The 21,476-nt window shown below is 49.4% G+C and overlaps 8 protein-coding genes across 8 annotated transcripts; 4 read left to right on the top strand and 4 right to left on the bottom strand.

Annotated features, from left to right (window-relative positions):
- Window positions 1-504: 504 nt before the first annotated feature.
- On the bottom strand, window positions 505-3,867 carry TRUGW13939_11214 (uncharacterized protein; the record flags this gene model as incomplete). The annotated part of the gene is made up of 1 exon (XM_035494322.1): window positions 505-3,867. The coding sequence occupies one exon, from the start codon at window positions 3,865-3,867 to the stop codon at window positions 505-507; it is 3,363 nt and encodes a 1,120-aa protein (XP_035350215.1).
- Window positions 3,868-4,233: 366 nt separating this feature from the next.
- Window positions 4,234-5,012, top strand: TRUGW13939_11213 (uncharacterized protein; the record flags this gene model as incomplete). The annotated part of the gene is made up of 3 exons (XM_035494321.1): window positions 4,234-4,619; window positions 4,686-4,882; window positions 4,933-5,012. 3 exons carry the CDS (start codon window positions 4,234-4,236, stop codon window positions 5,010-5,012), a joined length of 663 nt encoding a protein of 220 aa, XP_035350214.1.
- Window positions 5,013-5,344: 332 nt separating this feature from the next.
- On the bottom strand, window positions 5,345-9,642 carry TRUGW13939_11212 (uncharacterized protein; the record flags this gene model as incomplete). Its single annotated transcript, XM_035494320.1, has 2 exons — window positions 5,345-6,989; window positions 7,043-9,642. The coding sequence occupies 2 exons, from the start codon at window positions 9,640-9,642 to the stop codon at window positions 5,345-5,347; spliced, it is 4,245 nt and encodes a 1,414-aa protein (XP_035350213.1).
- Window positions 9,643-10,460: 818 nt separating this feature from the next.
- Window positions 10,461-11,490, top strand: TRUGW13939_11211 (uncharacterized protein; the record flags this gene model as incomplete). Its single annotated transcript, XM_035494319.1, has 2 exons — window positions 10,461-11,006; window positions 11,080-11,490. Coding segments are annotated over 2 exons (957 nt in total), but the record flags the coding sequence as incomplete, so codon positions are not given.
- Window positions 11,491-11,560: 70 nt separating this feature from the next.
- On the bottom strand, window positions 11,561-12,985 carry TRUGW13939_11210 (uncharacterized protein; the record flags this gene model as incomplete). The annotated part of the gene is made up of 1 exon (XM_035494318.1): window positions 11,561-12,985. One exon carries the CDS (start codon window positions 12,983-12,985, stop codon window positions 11,561-11,563), a length of 1,425 nt encoding a protein of 474 aa, XP_035350211.1.
- Window positions 12,986-13,164: 179 nt separating this feature from the next.
- TRUGW13939_11209 (uncharacterized protein) lies at window positions 13,165-14,298 on the bottom strand (the record flags this gene model as incomplete). The annotated part of the gene is made up of 2 exons (XM_035494317.1): window positions 13,165-14,147; window positions 14,211-14,298. 2 exons carry the CDS (start codon window positions 14,296-14,298, stop codon window positions 13,165-13,167), a joined length of 1,071 nt encoding a protein of 356 aa, XP_035350210.1.
- Window positions 14,299-14,804: 506 nt separating this feature from the next.
- Window positions 14,805-16,431, top strand: TRUGW13939_11208 (uncharacterized protein; the record flags this gene model as incomplete). The annotated part of the gene is made up of 2 exons (XM_035494316.1): window positions 14,805-14,879; window positions 14,932-16,431. The coding sequence occupies 2 exons, from the start codon at window positions 14,805-14,807 to the stop codon at window positions 16,429-16,431; spliced, it is 1,575 nt and encodes a 524-aa protein (XP_035350209.1).
- Window positions 16,432-16,973: 542 nt separating this feature from the next.
- TRUGW13939_11207 (uncharacterized protein) lies at window positions 16,974-20,724 on the top strand (the record flags this gene model as incomplete). The annotated part of the gene is made up of 3 exons (XM_035494315.1): window positions 16,974-17,145; window positions 17,207-17,257; window positions 17,309-20,724. The coding sequence occupies 3 exons, from the start codon at window positions 16,974-16,976 to the stop codon at window positions 20,722-20,724; spliced, it is 3,639 nt and encodes a 1,212-aa protein (XP_035350208.1).
- Window positions 20,725-21,476: the final 752 nt, after the last annotated feature.

The raw sequence follows: 21,476 nt of genomic DNA, 5'->3' as shown, positions 1-21,476 counted from the left end.
TGGGGGTGATGAGCCTACGCTATAATAAAAAAAGGAAGCGAAGATCATTGAAATCGGGCTTTATATGCTCCGTATTACCCGCCAAATGGTGTATTCACCTCGCGAATCCACAGCTGTGCGAATCAAAGATGGACCACGTCAGCAAACCTCCATATATTCAGCCCGCCACAACTGCTGTCAGGTGGGGTTAACAAGAATATGTACTGTGATGTGCAGCTCAGATGCACACTTGTCACAGATGATCGGGGGCGCCGCTGCACGTCTGTTTAGGGCTTCGAGCACTTCCTGTCTCGGCTCGGAATGCTTATCGTCCAGAGCTGCCGCGGGTGATAATTGGCTCGTTCGAAATGAGACCGACCTACCTCAGCTGAATGCGGGGCTGGACTCAACAAAGGTGACAATGTATTCAAAATACTTCTATTGTCAAATACTGTAATGGTAATTAAAAAAAGATGGGGTATTTATCATGGTATTGTATCGGTAAAAGTCCCGGACAGTCCCCTTTTATACATTCTTAAGAACAACATCAATATACCCATCGAAAGTAGGTATCCGATCCAACCGATAGCGCACCTGCGTCCTGACCCGAAACCGCGTTTCTGGTGAAGCAAACTTATTCACTCTTACCAAACCCAACACAAAACTCATCTCGGAAACCATATTCGCCGGGACAAACCTCTTCATACTGCGTGGCATGGCAGTGAGCTGCAAATGTAGTTTGTCATCCAGCCTGGGAAACCTGTGAATTACATTGAACCGCAGGTTACTCAGCATGGTAGGCCGTGGGCCCTGGTAGGTTTTGAGAAGTTTGGGACTGTACGGATCGACCTCGCCCAGTGGGAGCCAGATGTCGAATGCTTGAATTTTGTAATCTGGGCTGTAGTTGTTTAGGACTTGAATTGAGAATATTAGGCTCTGGGGTAGGTTTTCTTGGGTCACGTTGATTGTGTCGGAACCTACGCTGGTGATGTTGCATTTGTATTGAGGATGACTGGCGGGTACGACACCCAACGCGCGAGGGATTTGGTGTGATGTGTAAGATTGTGGGGTAGAGAACGGGATATCTGGGGATGGTGGTGAGACTGCGACGGCTTGAGAGGTGAGTGGTATCGACATAACTGGTGTAGACGTAACTTCTGGTGGCGCGGTTGATTGCCATCTGGCGTATTCGGTGGATTCTGCTCCAGGCTCCGGCTCTGGGATAGATGGCAGGCTTGCAGGGCTAACCTCAGAAGGAATTGTCCGCTGCAGGACTCGCGGTCCTGGATCATGTGTATTACCAGAGTTATCCTCGGAAAAGACGTTATCCAAAATGATATGAAATTCATATATCGGATCGCTAAGTTGCAAGGCAAGTAAAGCAGATGTCGGGGTGTCGTCATTGAAAAAATTTGTTTCCTGCCCATCTCTGCTGAACTGGCCCATTTCCTTCTTCAATGTCTCGAGCTGAAATCTTGCATATCGAGACACTTGGAGAATGCGAAGATCATCGGTGTCAGGCTTCGTACCCCAAACGAATATAGGGCTAGGGTCAGCCGGGTGAACTGGACTTGTATCAATCAAGGTATCTTTTGCCGGATCACTTTGGCGCTCATCCCGGCCCACCGTGTACTGTCTTCTGATATGGACTTTCAACTCGGCTTGGGTCAGTGATGACCCAGCCACAAAACGCTGTTGATGGGCCGGTTGCGTGAAGACGAGCTCTGTCAAATCACGCGATCCTGGGACACGATCTAACAGGCCCAACATGACGCCGTCAGCGACAAGCTCGTGGCGCAGCAGAGGGGCACGCTCAGTTGGTTCAGGTAAAGTGGTAACCCTGAGATCCGGAAATCCAGAAACCACATCTGACCGGAGATAAAAACCATATGTGGGGATTTGGGGGGTGTGCGATAGAGGAGCTTGGGGTGTGGATATATATTCGTTCAAGGCGTATTTGATCGCTACCCGATCACGATCCTCTCCTCGATGATTACCTAGGCTCAAAGCACCATCAATCATAGCATCCGTCCAGTTGGGGTCAATATGGAAGAATTTCAATCGTTCTGGTTCAAGGTGGCTAGGGTCAGTAATGAGGTAGTGTGCTGGCACCCCGTGTAGGAACAGTCGGTCCATGACCCAACTCAACACGATCATCCAGTCTGTTGAGACTGGTTCGTTGGTCTCGTTGTAGATCTGGTCATCAGTGGATTTGGCCAGCTTTTGTGCTACCTTGACTGCGATGTCCAGATATCTCTTGCGGATTCCACGTGCGGTATAACCTAAGGCAACTCCTCCTCTCCAGTGCCGTCGAAGCCATCGGTTCGATCGGTCAATCTCTTCCCTTTCCGACGTTATCTCACCCAATTGCTCTGGAATGTGACGCAGAGCACCGAGAAGCTGACCTCGGCTCAACACATTGACACCTTCGTCCTCGGCGAGCGCCAATCTTTTGCATTCTTTCATTGTCTCATCGTAAATCGAGCTACGGATACGTAGTAAGGCCGTAGTAAACGCCTGATCACCCAGGGCCAGCATGCGGCCGACCTGCCAAGCGACAGAGTACGTAATATCCATGATTCCAACTTGGGGATCGAGAATCTGCAAATCCTGACCCGAGTTGGAGCAGTGCGCAAAATCCGCATCAAAGGTGTTATCGTGCTGGGTCTCTCGAGGCACAACAGTTGGAGCGAAGGGGCTTCGGAAAAAGGCAACAGTTGTTTCCCCTGTTTGGGCTCGGTACCTAACTAATGAATACCCATCTTGAAGTCTTTTGGCCAACCGGCCGGTCAATTCATCTGACCCCTGAAAACTGTCGATAATCCGAGGTGGAGGTCGAAGGACACCCAGTTTTTCGCCCAGATGCTGGAAGGAATCCTGAATGGTTCGCGTGCCAGGTGGCCGTATAGAGTAATTCCAACTATGCAGTGAGCAAAGGGCAACGCGTTGCTTGTTATCTGGGATGGGAAACGGAATATTATCTTCAATTCCTTCGATAGAGACCAGATGAACCGAAACTGTCGTGGGCTGTAATGGCTCAATTGGTCCGCATCGAGGGGAAACAATAATGGAGAAGATGCCGGTATCTTCTTGGCCCGCCACTGCCATTCCGGTGGTGTTCACCTTCCGCACGTGAGAAAGATACTGGTAAGAGGATATGTCATGCGTTTGGCGGCCTGATTTCTCCGTGGCGACCGGGAATATGTGTGAGAAGAGAGTTTTGGGAAGGAAAATAAAATCGGCTGTGGTATTCTCGCCTGATAAATCAAACTCTTGGTAAGGAAGAGCTACATTCTCTTTGACAGACCGTAGTTCATTCACGCTCATTCGAGTAGCAAGTGTTGATTTGGACTGCTTTTTAGACAGGTCCACTATATCACTGACCACCTCGCCTGGAGACAGTCGCAGTTCATCCTGGGTGAACACCATCAGCGCCAGCCAAGGAACGCGAGATCTCATCGCTGACGAGGCTGGAGTTCTCGAACTGCCTTGTCGCTCCCATGGCAAGAACGGATCGCTGAGAACAACGTGAGGTAGAATGCGATGGTCTTCGCTGTACCCTGATGGCGGATAGATAGAATAAATCGATCCAGCTGCCAAAGTGAAACGAGGGGTCTCGACGACAAACTCCTTGGCACCCTTGAGCTGAAGCGGCTGTTGTTCCTCTGGTGACTTTACTGTCTGGTTGACTTGGACTCTGTAAGAGGGACCAGCAGGAAGGCTTGGTGCCCAAAAGGAATGTAGCTCTTCTTCTCCAGGATTGAGATGCGTACTTTTTGGATCATCCTCACTCGATGATTGTTGCTCTGCCTTACGGAGGGCATGGCGAAGGGGAAGATGACGAGGAGATTTTATCGTAGTGCTTTCTCCCCCAGTGTACACGACCATTTTCGTTGAATGTTAGCGATGATGGAAATGCAGTTGCTATAACTGATAGCATTTGTATTTTTTGAAATCGGTTATATTACGCTGGGATCGACATAGAGACCCCTCAATTGGGGCTGTGATGAGGATTGCATTAGTATGCAGATTTATCTGGTGGGGTCAAGGGACTTACGTGGCTGCGCTGAACAATTGTCAATGTCGACAGAATGAGGCAACACCCGCTCTCAACCGAACGAGGCAGTTCATGGGTCACGGGATATAGTGTCTGACAAAGTATACCCTCGATCCATGTCTTCTAACTCTGCACCACAACAATCACCATCCCATCAGTTCATCGCTCTTAAACCACTCCATAAATCCATACTCAACATGTCCGGCATCGCTGCCATCAAAACCCCCTCCCACGACGACATCCAAGTTTTCTACACGACCACCAAGTCCAACCTCGGTCTAGACATCAGAAAGGCCATTCACAGCAACAACAACCCTACAAAAGGTTACATAGCAACTTCAACAGATCCAGATGGCAATGTTGTGACTTCATCGGACATAGCCGTTTCCTCGTACTTGGGTATCCAGTTCGTCGTGGGAATAACACGAAACCCAGCTGGGACAACCGGCGCTCCTAGTGGAACAACTCTCAACAATATCAGCATCTTGAGTCCGATCAGTCAAACTATTGCCAGGGTTGAACAAGACAATTCAAGAATCACGTCTTGTTCCAATGGCATTCAGTCGTCCGTGTTTTACCTCCGGTAAGCTAGCGCCGAAAAAGATGTCAAGTAGAAATGACTCCCTCCAACTGACAAGAAATTGAACAGCAAGCACCCACATGACCCCGAGGGTAGCCATTTATGGGAATATGATTTCGACAGCGGACAGGCGAAACACGTCGATGACCTTGCGAATGTGCGCAAGGGGTCGGGTCTAGCCAGCTACTACACGAAAGACGATCGTCTGGTGGTTTACCAGGATAAGAAAGGCGTTATCCGTGAATACTCGTCGAAGACAACAGACAGTACGTTCTTTTCAATTCCTTTCCCATTATGATTATGACGCAAGTCCCAGTTCTGATGAAGAATAATAGATTCTTCTATACAGCCAGTGAAAAACAGTTTAGCGTTGACTTCGCTCGCGGTGACCCATGACTCTGAGCTTAACAAGTCCTATTTGTATTATTGCGATACGGGAAATAACGTTAATTTCGCTGTGAAGGCTCAAGGGAGCTGGGGAGAGTCGTCTAGACTGCCCAATAGCTTGAGACTCCCTACAGGTAACTCGCTGACTGTCGTTCGATCGGGTGATGTCAACCATATCTTCTGGGTCACGGCAGAATCTAACGTAGACCATCGGAGACACCCTATCAGTTAGAAAGATGAAGGTATTCATTGGCTATTTCCTTCTCAGATACTAAGTAGATAGTTTCAGTTATATTCAAATATTGTCGATTTGTGATCTATATCTAAACAATCCATGTACCTCAGTCATGACCTTCTCTTGGCTCTTGATTCTCTAACTCCTGCACGTGTGACTGCACCTCATCTCCCTCCTGCTCCGGTTGATCCATCATTATGGGCCTCCGCAGATGCAAAAAGCCCTCAATAGCCGTGTATGGCCCACTCTCAAAACCCGGCTTTGCAAGACGCTTCTCCGTCTGCCCAATTTCATAGGAATTGAATATCGGTGGCGTCAATCCGGCCGATTCTGACGGTGGTTGCGAATCGGCATCCGCAGGGGAACTTGCATCGGAGCCTCCAGAATCGGTACCTTCGTCCTCCGTAGATAGCTCATCGCTGGGATCGACATACGGCTGCAACCAAGACCACTTTCCACCTGTTAATCCAGGGAGACCCACTTGATGCGGAGGGTCCTCGTTCATGTTATCCTGTGTCAGGGCTCGGGCAGGATCATACTCTTTTACGTCGGCGGTTAGTGTGATAGGCCCCGCATGGAAAAAAGCTGTTACTTTGCTCATGGCATCCTGCCACGTCCACGGTGCCAGCTGTAAGGACTGTGCGGGCAAGAAGGAAGAATACGCGTGGATAGCCGTGAAGGGGTCCACTATGGCACCATATACTTGTAGGTGTTTGTTTCGACGGTTATCATACTCGGCTGGGTTGCAGAAGTCCGAGCCAGATGGTGGGTCACTCCTCCAGGGAGATTCCCAGAACGGACGGAACTTTGGGTGAGTTTCGGGCGTGATAGCCTTCAACGACGGGAATTTATCATCGGCGGTGGCAAAGTAAGTCTGGATGGTATCCAGGCTGAGCTCATTACCTTCAGCATGGTCTTCTGTCTCGGTCATGTTGAAATATCCCACCATACCATCGTATTCGCGCTCCTTGTCGCCCAGTTTGACTTTCAGCTCGTAGGATGGCTTGCCAGGTTGAATGGTTAATGACAGGCTCGGTTCCTTGGCCATGGTGTTGGTCGCTTGGTTCTGCAGCGGAGGACGGTCTAGTTCAAGAGACCATCCCATATTGACAAGCGCGAGTGGTTTTCCAACAATCGCTGTCAGATACTGCGCATAAGAGTTCGGAGTTGGTGGTAAGCTCTCTAGTGCGTTGACAACCATATACCAAAACGCCCTCAGATAGTCAACATCACCGAGCTTTACAATGAGCGCATCGAACTGTTTGCGATTGGGATCGTCCTGTGCTCCCGTAGAGGCATCAGGCTTAAACGGCATCCATTTCGGTGTCTTGACCGTCTCCAGCTGTCCACCTACCCGCACCTCACAGTAGAATGTTCCATCCGGAAGAAAGAATTGGATGCCTTCATCAGCGTAGTTAGTGACAACCCAACCCCAAATTGGATTTTCCCATTCAGTTGTAGGCCGCCAATAAGCCTGTTTTTCATTTCTTGAGGATGTTCCCGGTTCACTGCGGGTAACGAAGCACGCATTGAGTCTCGAATTCTGGCCGATCTGCGGAGGTATCTGAAAGAATTGGCAGTTTCCGTCACGGCCTGGGAGAACTGTATTGGCGTCTTGTTGGTTGAGCTTTTGGGGCTCGTAAAGGTCACTGATACACGGATACAGAGGTCGAGGTACGGTAGTCCGTGGCTCTGGATCGATGGCCACCAAGGTCTGGCCAAACTTGTCGATAATATTGAGTTTTCGAAATCTAGTACAGTTAGTATGAATCGTATTAGCCTAGAAAACGACATTTGCACTCACCTCACCTGTCCATGCGTTACTGGCTTGAACGGACAATGGGCCTGATCGGGCCAGGCTACGGTGGCAGCTAACGGGGTAAGGGCCGAATTCCCCTGGATCATTTCCAACGCTTTATCATCGAACCCGGCCTGGGGGACGCAGGCCGACTTGATTGCAGTCATCCGTTCACCCGCGGGGCCGATTGTTCTGGCTAGAGGCTTTATGTGCGTACCGTGTGCCAGGGTTAGCAAGCCATCAGTCAGCCCAGAGAGTGGTGCAGAAAGATATGGAAGTCGAGGAATCTGATCAAGCAGGTTTCTTCTATGTTCCTTGGTGATGTGTTTCTCAAGTTCCTGTTCAGGCATGCTTGAGAACAACTGGCGGATCCGCGCATCAAGAGAGAAACTTGGCTGAGGAAGAATCAGTCCGCGGCCAGAGATCAAACGCCTGTCGAGACTCGAATGCTTTCCGTCGTTTGAGGGCTTTGCAAGTTCTTCCCACAGCGGAGCGCCGCTTTGCACCTTTACTCCATAGCGAACCTGACTATTCTCTGACAACCGAGCGGTCTGTTCGCCCAAGTACCAATGTTCGAAGGGGATGTGAATGTACTCTGCTTCCCATTCCATGTATAGGGGCCGCCAAGGCTGCCGTTGGTTCCATTCATCTCTCGCATACCCATCCAGTTTATCGTGGAATTGTGGAAAATATCGTCCGAGTGATGGCTGTCGCCCGCTTTGCGACATCAAGGAATGGAACTCGCCAAATAGTCTTCTCGCGGCTCCCAACATGTGCTGTGACATGGACGAGGCAAGCCGTTCTTTCATCTGTTCATAGACAGTCTTAAGTCCATCAGGTATCGGTTCATCCTCTGTCGAAGAGATGGTCTGCGATTGGAGGCGAACACTCAGTGGAGACAAATAGTCTGATGGCCATCCCTGGTCAATGCCTCCAACTAAAAGAGTTGGATCGCGAGCCTGATAGTAGGGTTGATGAGTGCCTGATCGTATCGCTTCCATACTCTTTAACCCCTGAATTTCCCCCTCCAAAGATCTGATCTTCCCCCCAAGGTTCACGATTCGATCGCGGATCTCCAATACATCGCTCTCAAATTGTTGATTATTGCTGCCATCTGCATTGCCTGGGTCTGTGATATATTTCCACCACAATGCAAAAAGATCCCACCGCAGCTGGTCTACCGCGCGAAGGCAAGATTCCTGCAGAATCTGGCGTTGGTTCAGAGTCTTTAGATTCCTTTGACTTTCGTCGTCTATCTGGAGCGGTTTGGCTTGTGGGTCATCACTTGTGGCTAGGAAATAGCGAATGCCACCAGGGGAACGAGTAAAGTTCCAGTTATACACGGTATCTATCGCTTCACGCTGGCCTTCGACTCCATCATCATGGGTATGGAGAAGAGCCTGAAGAGAAAGAATCTTTTTCTCCAGATCAGTGGCTGTATCAGAATCACCTGTGTCCCTTCTTCTTGCCTTACAATACGTCATCAATGCATCCAACGCCGTTGTTCCGACCGATACAGCCGGGTTGCTCTGGTCGTGAAGACGACGAGCAAATTTATCAGCGGGGGTCTCTGGCTTCTTGTTCCAGTCCCATTGAACATTGTACATAGCGCCGTGACACAGTAAACGAGTTGGACCAGTCGCATCGAGCCAAGCATTTCCGCCCCCCTGCAGTGACATAAAAAGGGAATCAAGTCTCTCACTACGAGGACGATTATCATCCATCCACAGCGGATCTGCTTCATCCTTCCAGTGCCATCCAATAACATAATAACTGGCCTCGGCAACATCCAGGTACTCTGGAGATTTTGGATCCCCATATGCAAAATTATCCAGCATACTAAAAACATTAGAATTGTGCTGTTGGAAGTCAGCAAAGAGCTGGTTCCCACTACCCAGTACTGGAATGCGAGGCGGATTTCTCGGTGTATCATCGACCCATTCCTTCAGCAGGGTTTTGCGACCGATAAATACCTCAGCCTGAGCCCCAACATCCACGTCCTTGTCTGGGTCTCCCGCCAGAAAAGGAGACACATCGACCTGGAGATCATAGTGCGGGGGTATATCATCCAATTTCCACAAATAATCCCCCTCGATCACCCACGCGGTGAATTCCTCGAAACTCGCCCTTGCTTCGACCGGCTGAATCGTATCCAGATCGAGCTTCCGAACAACCAACCACCTCGTTGGGGGATCGATATACTCCGGTGCAGCAGACGGCTTCGCATCATCCGTTTCCTTTTCCAGACCACGACGCTGGCGCTCCTGGTCGCGGCGCGATTTATCGCCCACCGAATCCGCCAGAGAAACTCCTGCCCGATACACCCGTGGGAGACTCCAGTGGATGTAGACTCCATGTCGATTGCGGCGATGGTGGCCAGTGCCTAGATCTGTCGTGCGGGAGTTGTGGCTGGCCGGGGCGGCATTGTGGAGATCGGCGTATGGTTGGACGTCACTTTCAGCGACGAAATCCTCATATCGGAGGAAGGTGTAGTTGGGTTGGGTGATGGGGCAGATCCGACTTTCGACTTTGTCTGGTGTCCCGCAGACTTTGGGATTGAGGACAAATGCGTCTAGCTGGATGGGAACTAGCAGTGGCTCCGACATGTTGTCTGTTGTGTTTGATTGTTATTCTGTTGCCACCCTTTGCCGTTGACATTATATACATAGTTAGTATATATATAGCCTTGAGCAAGTTCACTTTAGGTCTAAACCATCTTTCTAGACACCCGAAGTGGGTCCTGCATGTCAGCTGGCAACTGTCGATCATCCAACTACAAATTACCAGTCCTGTTATCGTATTACAGGAATGACGCTAAACCCTGGGCAGATTTTATAGGACACATAGGCGTGCCGGAACAGTTGTAATCCCATACAAATAGCCAAATTTAACTAAAAAGATAATCTTTATTAAAAAATTCAATATAGTATTTATATTATAAATTTATATACATAGCCTTATTTTTAAAATAGAAATCTTATTGAGTATAAAAATTAATTCCTTTTAAAACCCAGCTATTGTAAGATTATTCTTTTTGCTAAACAGTATAATATTAGAGAACTTTATAATTCTTGTACGCAGGTTTTACTGAACCCTGATTTTATAGTATCTAGTTAAGACGAGCCATGCAGATAGCTGAACGCAAGATGCCTTTTCCTGCCTGTACCCTACTGCTCCTTAGGGTGGCAAGCCGCATGAACTAGATTGGGATAGGCAACCTCTATCTCCCCCGATATTATATATGTATAATTAACTCTATATTTTGATGCGTAGTACTATAGTAGTGGTACTGAATAGCGGATGAGTAAGAAGATCAATTGTGGGGTCGTCAACATTATTTCAACCTCACCTTATCACCACCACCACCACCACCTTTTCCATTCTCTCAACAAACAATCAAATACAAAAGTACATCTGATAGATTATGGGCTGGTTGCGCAAAATGGGTTCAAGCAGGCAAAACTCCGAGTACAGCCTGACACAAGCCGAAAAAGACCATTTCCTGGCCCACGGCTTCGTGCGGCTGCCCAACTGCTTCACACGCGAAAAAGCCGCAGAATGGACCGCAGACATGTGGACGCGCCTGGGCTTCTCGCCCAACGATAAAGAAACCTGGACATCTGAGCGCATCCACATGCCTCACCACCGCACCGAGCACGTCAAAACTTTTGCACCAAAGGCCTGGGCGGGTATATGCGAGCTGCTCGGCGGGGAAGAGCGTGTTGCAGAGGAGTCTGCGACGTGGTCGGACGCCCTGATTGTGAATTTGGGTAGTAAAGAACATGATGGCAAGCCATGGCCAACTCCAAAGGAGCTGTATGGGTGGCATGTCGATGGCGACTTTTTTGTGCATTTTTTGGACTCGAGAGAGCAGGGTTTACTTGTTATTCCTCTGTTTTCGGATATTGTGCCGCATGCTGGAGGCACGGTGGTGAGTCCGGATGCTATTGCGCTGCTGGCGAAACATTTGGTGAGTTCTTTTTTTTTTTTCCTCTCATCATCTACGCTCTGTTGTTTGTTTTAATGCTGAACTGACTATTTAGCATGACCACCCCGAAGGTGTATCCCCAGCCATGATCCCCCGTGGCCAGACAGCGCCAGCCGATGGCCCTGGCTTCTACAACTCTTTAATCCAGCAATGCCACGAATTCCACGAAATGACTGGCAACACCGGCGACGTTATTCTAATGCACCCGCTCATGGTGCACTCTGCGTCTGTCAACAGCCTGCGCATCCCGCGCATCATCACTAATCCTCCCGTTTCCCTTAAGGAGCCGTTTAATTTTGATCGTAGGGACCCGAAAAAGTATAGCCTAGTAGAGAAAAAGACACTGCAGGCACTAGGGGTTGACAGGCTAAAGGGGTGGGAGGTTGTTGGTGGGAGAGAGTATATTGTGCCTGAGCGTCTGCGAGCGCAGGAGGAGATGAAGAAGCAAGAACTACAAAGGCTGGGGGGTTAGTTTGAATAAAAGGAGAAAGTCATTATTTTCGTTATAGTAACATAGCATTACAAGCAGTGTTCATTCAGTCGGATGAATCAGTAGGTAGAAACGGATTTTTCGGAGGAACTGCAGACGGCATCGTAAAAGGGGGATATTGAGGTATTTCAAGAGAATCCGTCAACTCTGGAGAAAAAGTCGACACCGCAGGAGGAAAAGAAGATGGCAGTTCAGGAGGACGAATCTTGTCCCGATCCAAAGCTTCAACCCTACCACGCCCCAGATTGCGCCAGTCTATCAAGAACCCCTCTGCGCACGCGCCCAGTGTCTCCTTATCAATAACAATATCCGTCTCCCCTTCACCCTTTTCTCGGCCAAGTAGTGCACCCAGCTCCAGAACAAGCGTATCGCCGGCGACTTCGGTCATCTGGTTATTGGCCTTTTTGCTGCCAGAAGACAAATTCACGATAAGCGTTTGGGCAATACGCTTTCTGAATGGCAGGTGTTGTGCGTCGTACACCCATTTCTCGACAATAGTTTCTCGCTGAAAGTGGTCAAAGTACAGTAGCAAGACGATTTTAGTGGCGCCCTCGCTTTGTGAGAACCACCAGTCGACGGCGTAGTGCATGTACCAGCGGGAGGCAGGGTTGTAAAACCCTGGGCCTGTCTCGATGACCAGTGTAGGCCATGGATTGCCGTTGGCATCTGTAGCTGTAGCTGCAGTATTTGTAGTAGAAGAAGTGCTGAGTCGAGACACGAACATACGGTCACAGCTGCGTGTCGATTTTATGTCCTCTTCGAGATATGGTGACGAGTAGATACCATTTGTCGTGCAGCTCTTCAGGGCAAGAAACTCGTATTCTGTCGCCGAGATATTCATCCCCGAAAGCTGCTGAGTCAAAAATTCGTCTATCCTTCCCAGCGCATGCCCTTCAACCCCTTCATCAGTATCATCATAGTGCAGCTGCTCCCTCGCAAACGACTCGATATATCTAGTTTCCACATTAACATGCAGAAACAGCAGCCTTTGAGCCTCGAGATACATGAACCGACAATGCGGCGCAATCTCCGCTGCCCAGTCTGCATCCCTGAGTAAATCTCGCGGCACTGATTTCATCATCACAAGTCTGTCCTCTGTCGCATCATCCTTGACACTTGCGATATACGCTATGAGAATCTTGAAAAACACGCTGCTGTCGCGAAATGTGCCGCTGATCATGCCCGGGGGCCGCTGGTTGTCGTCGAGGACCTGGCGTATCGCGACGGGGAATGCTTCGATGTAGACTCTACCTACAAATAGTTCCATTAGACGCAGCTGGAGCTGGCGATGGAAGCGGGCGAGCTCGCGGTAAGGGTATCTCGATATGTGCAGCCTGCCATAGCTCCTTTTGACGTGGCGGCGTAGAGGATGGGCCAGTGTTTCGTTTCTGAGGGTCTCGTTTGCGGCGTATTCTTTTTGAACGTACTCGTTTGAGGTGTTTTTCTTCGGTTGAAGAGTGGACAGAGACATGTTGAAAGGTGGATTTTGTCAAAATGTTATGGCGGACCGGTGTAGGAGACTGACGAAGAAGGAGCAGATAAAATAGTCATGTGCGAACAACAAAAAGCAGGGAGACAAAGACAACATTTGCATGTCACTGTACAAAAAATTATTATACTACTCGGAAATATTCTTACAATCTCAATTCACTATTTCTCCCACTCTCCCCTGAGCCCCGCCAATCCTTTTGTCTTGGTTTTTGCCTCTTTTTCTTTTGGCTCATTTTCCCTCTGTCCCTTTTCTGAGCTCTTCTTCGGTGACCCATTAGAAAGAGCAACATCTTGGTCAACCTCGCACGCATTCTCGCCGCAGATCCGCCTCTCTTCCTCGATTTCTGCCTCGCTCATCCCGTTGGTCGCCCAGATACTATGTATACGCAGGTCATACGGTCCTTCGATGCGGTCAATCAGGCCAATACCCACCGACTTGATCTTATTCTTGATAATCGAATGCTGCGGCTCCATGATCTCGCCATGGTTGGTGCGCACAAACGCTCCGAACGGCAAAAACACCGTTTCCCAGCCTGAGCCGCCGCTGGTGATGGCGCTGCTGCTTCCAGTCGTTCCGGTGATAATCGTCTCAGCTGGCGGAATATCCGATAGCGACGGTGGGATTCCACCAGGGTATATCGTATCCTGCACATCGGAGATCTCAGAAGCCTCGGCGGCGGCTGCCAACGGACTCGAAAAGTCGTCCCCAGCTGGTTGGGCTACCCGATGATGCTTGGTATACAGGCGATGTTGATGGATATCCGTATTGACAATCGACTCTGTCTGAATATTGATCATGTACCTGCGCCCGTCGCTCTTGACGCGCAACGCCAGGTACGCATACGGATCGACGTCCCAGTACAACTTGCCAAACAACCAAACCCCACGATCCCTGTTGCGAAACGCGGCGTAGCCCGTGCGCTCGACGCGCCAGTTGTTGGGCAGCTTGGTGGATATGCTACCGTGAAAGCGCGTGTGTGCTGGCTCCGTTGCTGATGCCGGGATGTAGTCCAGCTCGGCGGTGCTGTAGCCACCAACGGCGCGGTCGGCCATGGTTTTGCATGCGGCGGTGGTGGATTCGTCTTCAAAATCGAGCAGTTTGTACGGTTTTGTGGGGACGGAGAGGGTTTCTAGGTTTGTTACTGTTCGTTCGAGTTAGCATCGATGATTATGATGGTGATGGTGATGGTGAATGAGAGAGGTACTGATGCGCGTCAGCCGGCCGAGCTCTGCGGTGCTTCGCTTGAAAAATCCCGGCGGCCTTGCCGCCAGGCAGCGTGCTGTGGGAATCATGATATAGTTGTCATAAAGCTAAAGATGAAGCTGTACATGGAGTATTTTGGACTGGAGGTTGAGCTGCGGATAACGGAGCGATCGTGGCGAGAAAGTTGGCGCTAAGATAAGATAAGATTGATATTGATCAACTACATTCCAAATGATATTTAACTACAATAAAGGTCCCTAAATTATTTGTATTTGATATTCTTATCGGTAATTTGAAGTCTTGGTCGTGCAAATATTAATGGAGGAAATCAGTGGTTCTGGGAGACTATCAAAACACTATCTTAAGACTTCTTGATTGGTATCAATTATTTGATGGACTATTGTATTAACTGATATACCATAGATTGACTGTCCAAGAGACCTTTGGTCTTCTACATATGTAGAGACATGTATATTATGGTACATGCTTGGTGGAAGGCTGACCGCCCGTGGACAATGCCTTTGTTCTTTTTGTTTTCGCACAAACAAACACAACATGTCTTTGTCAAACTCTGGACCAGGTATTCATACACGCCATGGCTCTTGTGCACCCTGCTTCAGCAGATATGAAGCTGCATTTGATCGGCCAGGAAGAATCTGCAGTCCAAATAGTGAGTAGAAAACATCAATAATACTTAATGTATGATCTAACGCTTCAACTAGTTGGTCGATGCCCTGGTCAAGAAACTGGCTATCCCCAAACACTTTTCTGGCCTCCTATTTGTCGACCCAGACGCCCTGACCGAAGTCAATGAATTTTCCACGAGAGACTACTGTCAAGAGAAACATGGGGAACATTGTGGTATGATCTTCAAACAAATCGACATCTACTGCGTACGGCTATACGGAGTCTTTTTCGAGCCCCCCAATCTTGCTGCAATCGACTATGCACATGTAACCGGCGTGAGCATTTCCCAGCGCCTCGCTGAGTGTTTGCATTCCCATGTTGAAGATTCCCTATTCCGGGACCTGCCCATGGAATACGGCATTGTGCAATCAAAGCCAACGTATCTGCTTCAAGTCCCACCAAGCCTCACCACCAAAGAACGCATTGTCTCGCTGCTCAAGCGTGTTCCAGCATCGACGGCACCATCGACCCTAATATCGCCCAAGCGGCTTCGGACTGGAGACAGAATCGTTCCTGCGATTGGCGTAAGCGATGTTTACCTCTTTCCTACGGCGAAAGCTGCTCTGTACAGGCTGCACAATCATCTCACCATGTTCAACGATTATGAATACATCTCAGTTGCTTTTGGTAGAGTGTCAAAATCTCTGCTTGATATCCTCGCTATAAACGGTGCGAGACACGATCACTTTGCCAATGGTGACGAAAATGACCTGACCAACCTGGAAGCGCTGTGCAAAGCCGAAAAAACGGCAGAGCACGGCGTGCAAGCTCTCTACGTCGAGTTTCCTTCTGTCTCTGCTTTTGAGGGCCTTCGGAAACTCGCAGACAGGTATGGATTTGTTCTGGTTGTCAGCGAAACAACTGTGAATTTGGCCAATGTGGATTTCATGAGTATCGCCGACGTGCTCGCTACAAATCTGGCTGCAGGGTTTAGCGGCGATACAGACGTCCAAGGGGGAAGTCTTGTACTGAACCCCGAAAGCAGCGCTGTGTACCGATATTTGAAACCGCTCATGGAACGAAACTGGCATAACGAGGTATTTACTGGCGATATCGTAGAATTGGAGTACAACAGTCGTGATTACCTGTGCCGATCAGCTACCTCTAACCAAAATGCAGAGGCCATTGCCACGTTTTTGCAAGGTAAAGCGACCAAAAGCAGTGTAATTCGAGTCAATTACCCAAAATTTACCCCTGGATTTGAGGTCTACATGAGAGACCCAACGAGCAAGTTTGTCCCTGGGTATGGCTGTCTGGTGGTTGTCGATTTTGAGGAGCAGGATTGTGCAGTTGCGTTTTATGCGGCGTTGAAGATGGAGATTGAAGCTCATTCGATTGATTGTCCGACATGTATTTTTCTGGAGGACTCGGGAACTTTGTTCAGAGGGGATCAGGTTAATTCGGGTTGTAGTGTTCATGTAGTCGCTGGATTGGAGAGCACAGACAGCCTGATCAGGTCGGTGCAGCAGGCTCTGGAGGTGGCAGATGGGTCAACAGGGGATAGAAAGGTAATTGCACCTAGCGGTTCTTTGTAACAGGAAACATGGTATATGTAAACAATACCTGGACTAATTTCACACCTAAACGCTTTGATCTGTTTTAGCTAAACCCTGTCAGGCGCCATATCACGACCGCTCCAAGGCAGAAACAGCTTCACGCGTTTGTAGTGTTTGTACACTACAAACACGACAACAAAAACAAAGGGCATCTCCGCTTGCATCTGCACATTGGCTCTGGTTTCCTCTTTTCCTTTTCCTCCTTCTTTACCTTCTTCTTCATCTTCCCCCCTGTCTGTCTCACTTTCTCTATCACTTCTCATCCTGCTCATCTGGCTCATCTGGCTCGTCCTCCCTAATCACGAGACCTGTTGAATCTGCCACTAATGTCCCTTAATCGTGAGTCGATCTAGCTTTCTTCACAGCTTTCCTCCCCGCTACCTTGGCCTTCACTCTCGATCTGCATCCCACATCAGTGGCAGGAAATAACCCGACAGCCTTTTTTGGAACCATCGCCGACTTCGACTTTCTCGTGAAATCTCCTGCAGCTTACTAACAGACATCTTTCAGAAGCAAACACCATGCTGGGACCAGCTCACCTCCAAAGAGTCGCTTGGTTCCATCCAGTGGGCACCACAACGCCCGTTTGCCTGACACAAACACTTCCCCCTGATGCTGACGCCTCTATCCTCATGTTGGGCTGCGGAGATGTTAGAAACGTCCTGTTCACGGTTTACTCAGACCTGAGCACGAGTAAGTGTTGACACGCTCCTGTATCGATCAGGCCAACTGACAAAAACAACAACAAAAACAGACAATCGCCGTCTCGACTTCACATGCTGCGACATCGAGTGTGAGATTCTCGGTTAGTATTCTAAGCTTCCATTGGCAAGATCATTTCTAACAGATGAATTAGCGCGTAATATCATGCTATACACCCTCATTATGCTTCGAAGCGATAGTAGCATTGAAAAAAGGATCTTCAGCATATACTACGACATCATGCTGGACGAAGACACTCTCCAAATCCTCCGCTGGCACGCCACGCGTCTATGCTATTTTGCCCAATCTCTGGAGAAATGGAACTCGAGCAACTGTGGACGGTATATTCGATTCATGGACTCAGAGACTCTCGACAACTGTCGGCACATGTGGGACATATACAGCACTGGGCCTGGCACTGGAACTGAATTTTTGGAGTTACAAAGTAGCCTTCGACATACCATTGCCACGGCGCAGGAGGTGCAATCATGCTACATGCAGAACGGCAAGTCGTACTACGGAATCAAGGCGTTTGCGCCAATGGCAGAGTATTCTCCGGAAATCATGGCTCTGCGGTATTCATACTACTGGCATCGAGGCGTTACGAAAATTAGCGACCCGCCGTCAATGGCTCCCATCAAGGGAGACTGCGTGCATATGAATCCCATGTTTGCAACGCGGCGGCCCTCGCTCGTGATGCACCATGGCACAGACCCGTATCGGTCTATGCACATGTCTACTGTCTTTGCGCCGCTAGCCGAAAACTCGCCTCTCAAACCGGCCATGTCCGATGACATTGATCTGCTCTATGACGTTGCCGTATCCCAGTTCAAAGAGTATGCGGAGGCCTTCCGCAAAAAGATTCGCAACATCACCATCCGCGTGGTCAACGCCGAGGCTACTGCCCTCTGTCATTCCCTGCACTGCCGTTCTTCGTTTGGGAATGATCATAACTCTGGCTGGTACCGTAGTACCTGGGGGTTTGAGCCGTTGGTACTCGACAATGTGAGATACACAGATCCCATGGCATTCGACGTGATTGATACCTCGAATCTGGCCGACCACGTTGGCTGCCTGAATTTGATTTCTGCTGCTTCTCCCCTGCTCAAGGAAAGCCACACATCCACGCTCCGAGTAGAAACAGCCATTATTCGCGATGGCCTGGGCCCCGAGAGCGGCGTCGACATTCTGGGCGGTCATTTTGCAGCCATATCGTCGATATTTGGCCTTGGATGCATGCATTACTGGACCCAGAACGGGAATACGCCTGTTTTCCCCGAGCAGGCTCTCCAAGACCTGCCCAGGAGTGTCTTTCACGGATCATCGATATACTGCCGCTCCGCTATTGAATGGCGGCACATGGGAGCTGGCAATAAACTCAGAATGGACGACCTTGAGCTCGCACGGATCATGGCAATGATGTACGTCGAAATGTTTGGCGACGAAGATCCAAGAAGCCGGACCCCACGACGCCACAGACATCAGCAGTACTCTCGCGCCAGCTTTGTGGCTGCTGTGGGCGCTATTAGAAAGGCTGTGCAGGTTTCGAACTGGGATGTGGTTGTGGAAGAAGTTTTTAGTCTCGTTAGACAGGACTGTACCGTGGACTTTCGGTACAAGGAGGATTTTTACTTGCATATGCATCTGCAGGGTGTGTATACAAGCCCACGATATAACGGGGTTATCTCGTATATCAACCAGTCGCAGCCGGGACTGCTGTCTCAGTGGAACCATATCCCATCTGCCATTTGCATGACAATGGTAATCCCACGAGAAAAGCTGGAGTTTGTGGGGAACAATTTCTCGTTGGCCAGTCTTGTTGCGCAGGTGTGTCTTCGGACGCCTAATAACCGCACGCATGCCAACTATGATTGCTTCCAAAGCGTGCAGATGGAATTTGGCCGCGTCCACACTACTGGGAAACGCTATACCGAGACATATAGCGTCACAGTGCAGTCGGACAGCGAAAACTGGGAGGGCACCAGTGATCTGATTGCCTCGGCGATGATTCCAACGTGGAAACTTCTCGAGCACCCATCTCTGCAATTCGAAGCTGCGTTTTCTATTCGAGATTTTGGGGATCCACAGGGGACGCTGAGCAAAGAGCTCGGCGAGGATCTGATTATCTTTAGCGATAGTCTCAGTGGGAGTAGCATTTTTCTGACTCAGAATCGGCCGCATATTCCTGGCCCAATGTGGTTCTCGTCACTTTCTGCACGCGCCGACAATGGTCGGTGCCCTGCTGTCCAGTTCCAGCCATACTACGGTGAAAAGACGTTGGCAGTAGAGGGCGTTGCCTCACCGGACCTCGATGTCCTTGTCGAAATCCCGGCACGGACGGTGCTAATCGGCGATTCCATCCTAGTCATATCCATTTCTGCTTTTCAGCACATCATGCAGATACCAGGGTGGCGAGGTCGTCCGAGTGGGAATGTCGATCTGTTCCTTCCCATGCCTGTGACCAGCGGGCTTGTCGGCTGTGACTCGCTGCGGCCAGTGTACGGCAGGCTGAAGCGCTCGTGCTATGTGCCAACACTGGAATGGCTGTTCCAACAACCCAACAGCCTGTTTCCGGTGTTTCTCGATCAGGGGAAGCCAATATTACAAAACCTGCACTATGTCAACCTCGACAAGCTGCCGGTTTTGGACGTGTCCCGTAAACACGATTTTGGATGGGTGCATAATCATATCACGGCGACACTTTCATATAAGGAGGAAGTAGCTAACCACAATCAGCCCATGATCGATCGCTTGGAGAACTGCGACGTGCGAGTCAGTTTCAAAAGCTCACTTTTCCGTATCTTCGACGGGTTCATTCACAACAAGGACGGCCCGATTCCGTTGCTGATTAGCAACATCAGAGAAGGCCGGGTGTTTTTGGTCTGCCCATCTGCCATGCGTCAGGATCTCTCGAGCAAAACCCTTGTCCTGGACTGCGCCGTGACACATCTCAACAAGTACAGTCTCCCGTACCTGCGTCCCTGGCTCGATGGCACGGAGCCTTGCGATTTCAAGCAGATTATTGTCAGTGACGACGAGCTGCTAATGTGGAAGCACACTCTACCTGCCTTTGTCGAACGCTGCCGCACATGGTCCCATACCTCGTCCTGTGAATATCTCAGTGTACAACGAATCCCGCTGTCGACGGAGAACATGGAACCGGGCATATTCTGTTCGTGTGCATATGCTTTTGGCTCCTCCTCCTCCTCCAACAAAAACTACGACATCGGCAACGACCAGCTCTTGTCCTGCCTAACACCGCGCCACGCAGTCCGCGCTGCATTGACCCTACCATTCCCCACCCCCTTTGGACCCTCGAGTGTGGACACTGACGTGGCCGTGTGGACAGAACATATACAGCCGCAGAAGCGCCCGCATCCGATGGATGGGAGGGTTAGGGATATTCAGTGGTGTGCTGTTTGTGCGCGTACAGAGGATGAGGAAGGTGTTTTGCTGCGGTCGTGCGTGCACTGCGAGAAGATCTGGTATTGCTCTGGTGGATGTGTGGATTGGGATTGGTACTATGGGGGGCACAAAGCTGCGTGTCATCGGTTGAGGAGCTTCTCCTAGTTTTTCTATTCTTTTTTTTCTCTTTTTGTTTGTTGTTGATCTTGAAGTCTGTGTTGGAGTTTATGAGTTTGGATTTTATGACAACTTTCAACATGAGGATAGGCATTTGTTCGTAAATGATCACCTCCCAAGACCTTTCCCGTATACAATACAGTCTGTTTAGCGCAAAGGACTGTACGACACTAGTGGCCTCTCCTTTCACAACTTGTTAATTAATTGTTTACCATCTTTTATGCGTCAACTGGTAGTTGCACTTACTCCTGTAGCTTATCTAGCCGGTTTTTACCTCATTCTAAGGTAGTCAACCTCCCGGCCAGACCTTCCTTCAAATCCAATAAGGAAGCCATTTGCAATATGCGGATGAAGCTCACTAGAGTCACCTCCAGCAGACCAGTGGTGTCCTTTAGAGAGGACTAAAGGCGGGGGGTTCCCTCGAAATATGAAGCACTATTAATCCTCTAACCATGTTCTTATTGGCTCTTGGCTCCTATCTATGCCTGCGTGATAGGCTGACAAAAGCTCTTTCACTCAAAGTGATAACTCTAGGTGACATAAAAATGTTGAGAACTTCCCTTTTCATTATGAAACAAAGCTAAGCAGATGAAGACCGTCAATACTCCCTTTCAACCAGCTAAAAAAGGATGCAAAGGAAGAGTCTAAACAGGAGTGAAAATCACTATATCTCGAAAGACGTGAGGTCCAAATTACCCACTGTGGTGATTGGAAATTTAAAACCTTCTGCGCAAGCTGTT

This window comes from Talaromyces rugulosus, chromosome VI (genome assembly GCF_013368755.1).
Source record: "Talaromyces rugulosus chromosome VI, complete sequence".
NCBI classification, from domain to species: domain Eukaryota; kingdom Fungi; phylum Ascomycota; class Eurotiomycetes; order Eurotiales; family Trichocomaceae; genus Talaromyces; species Talaromyces rugulosus.
Note: the sequence above shows the minus strand (reverse complement) of the source record. Positions and strands in the feature narration are given on the sequence as shown.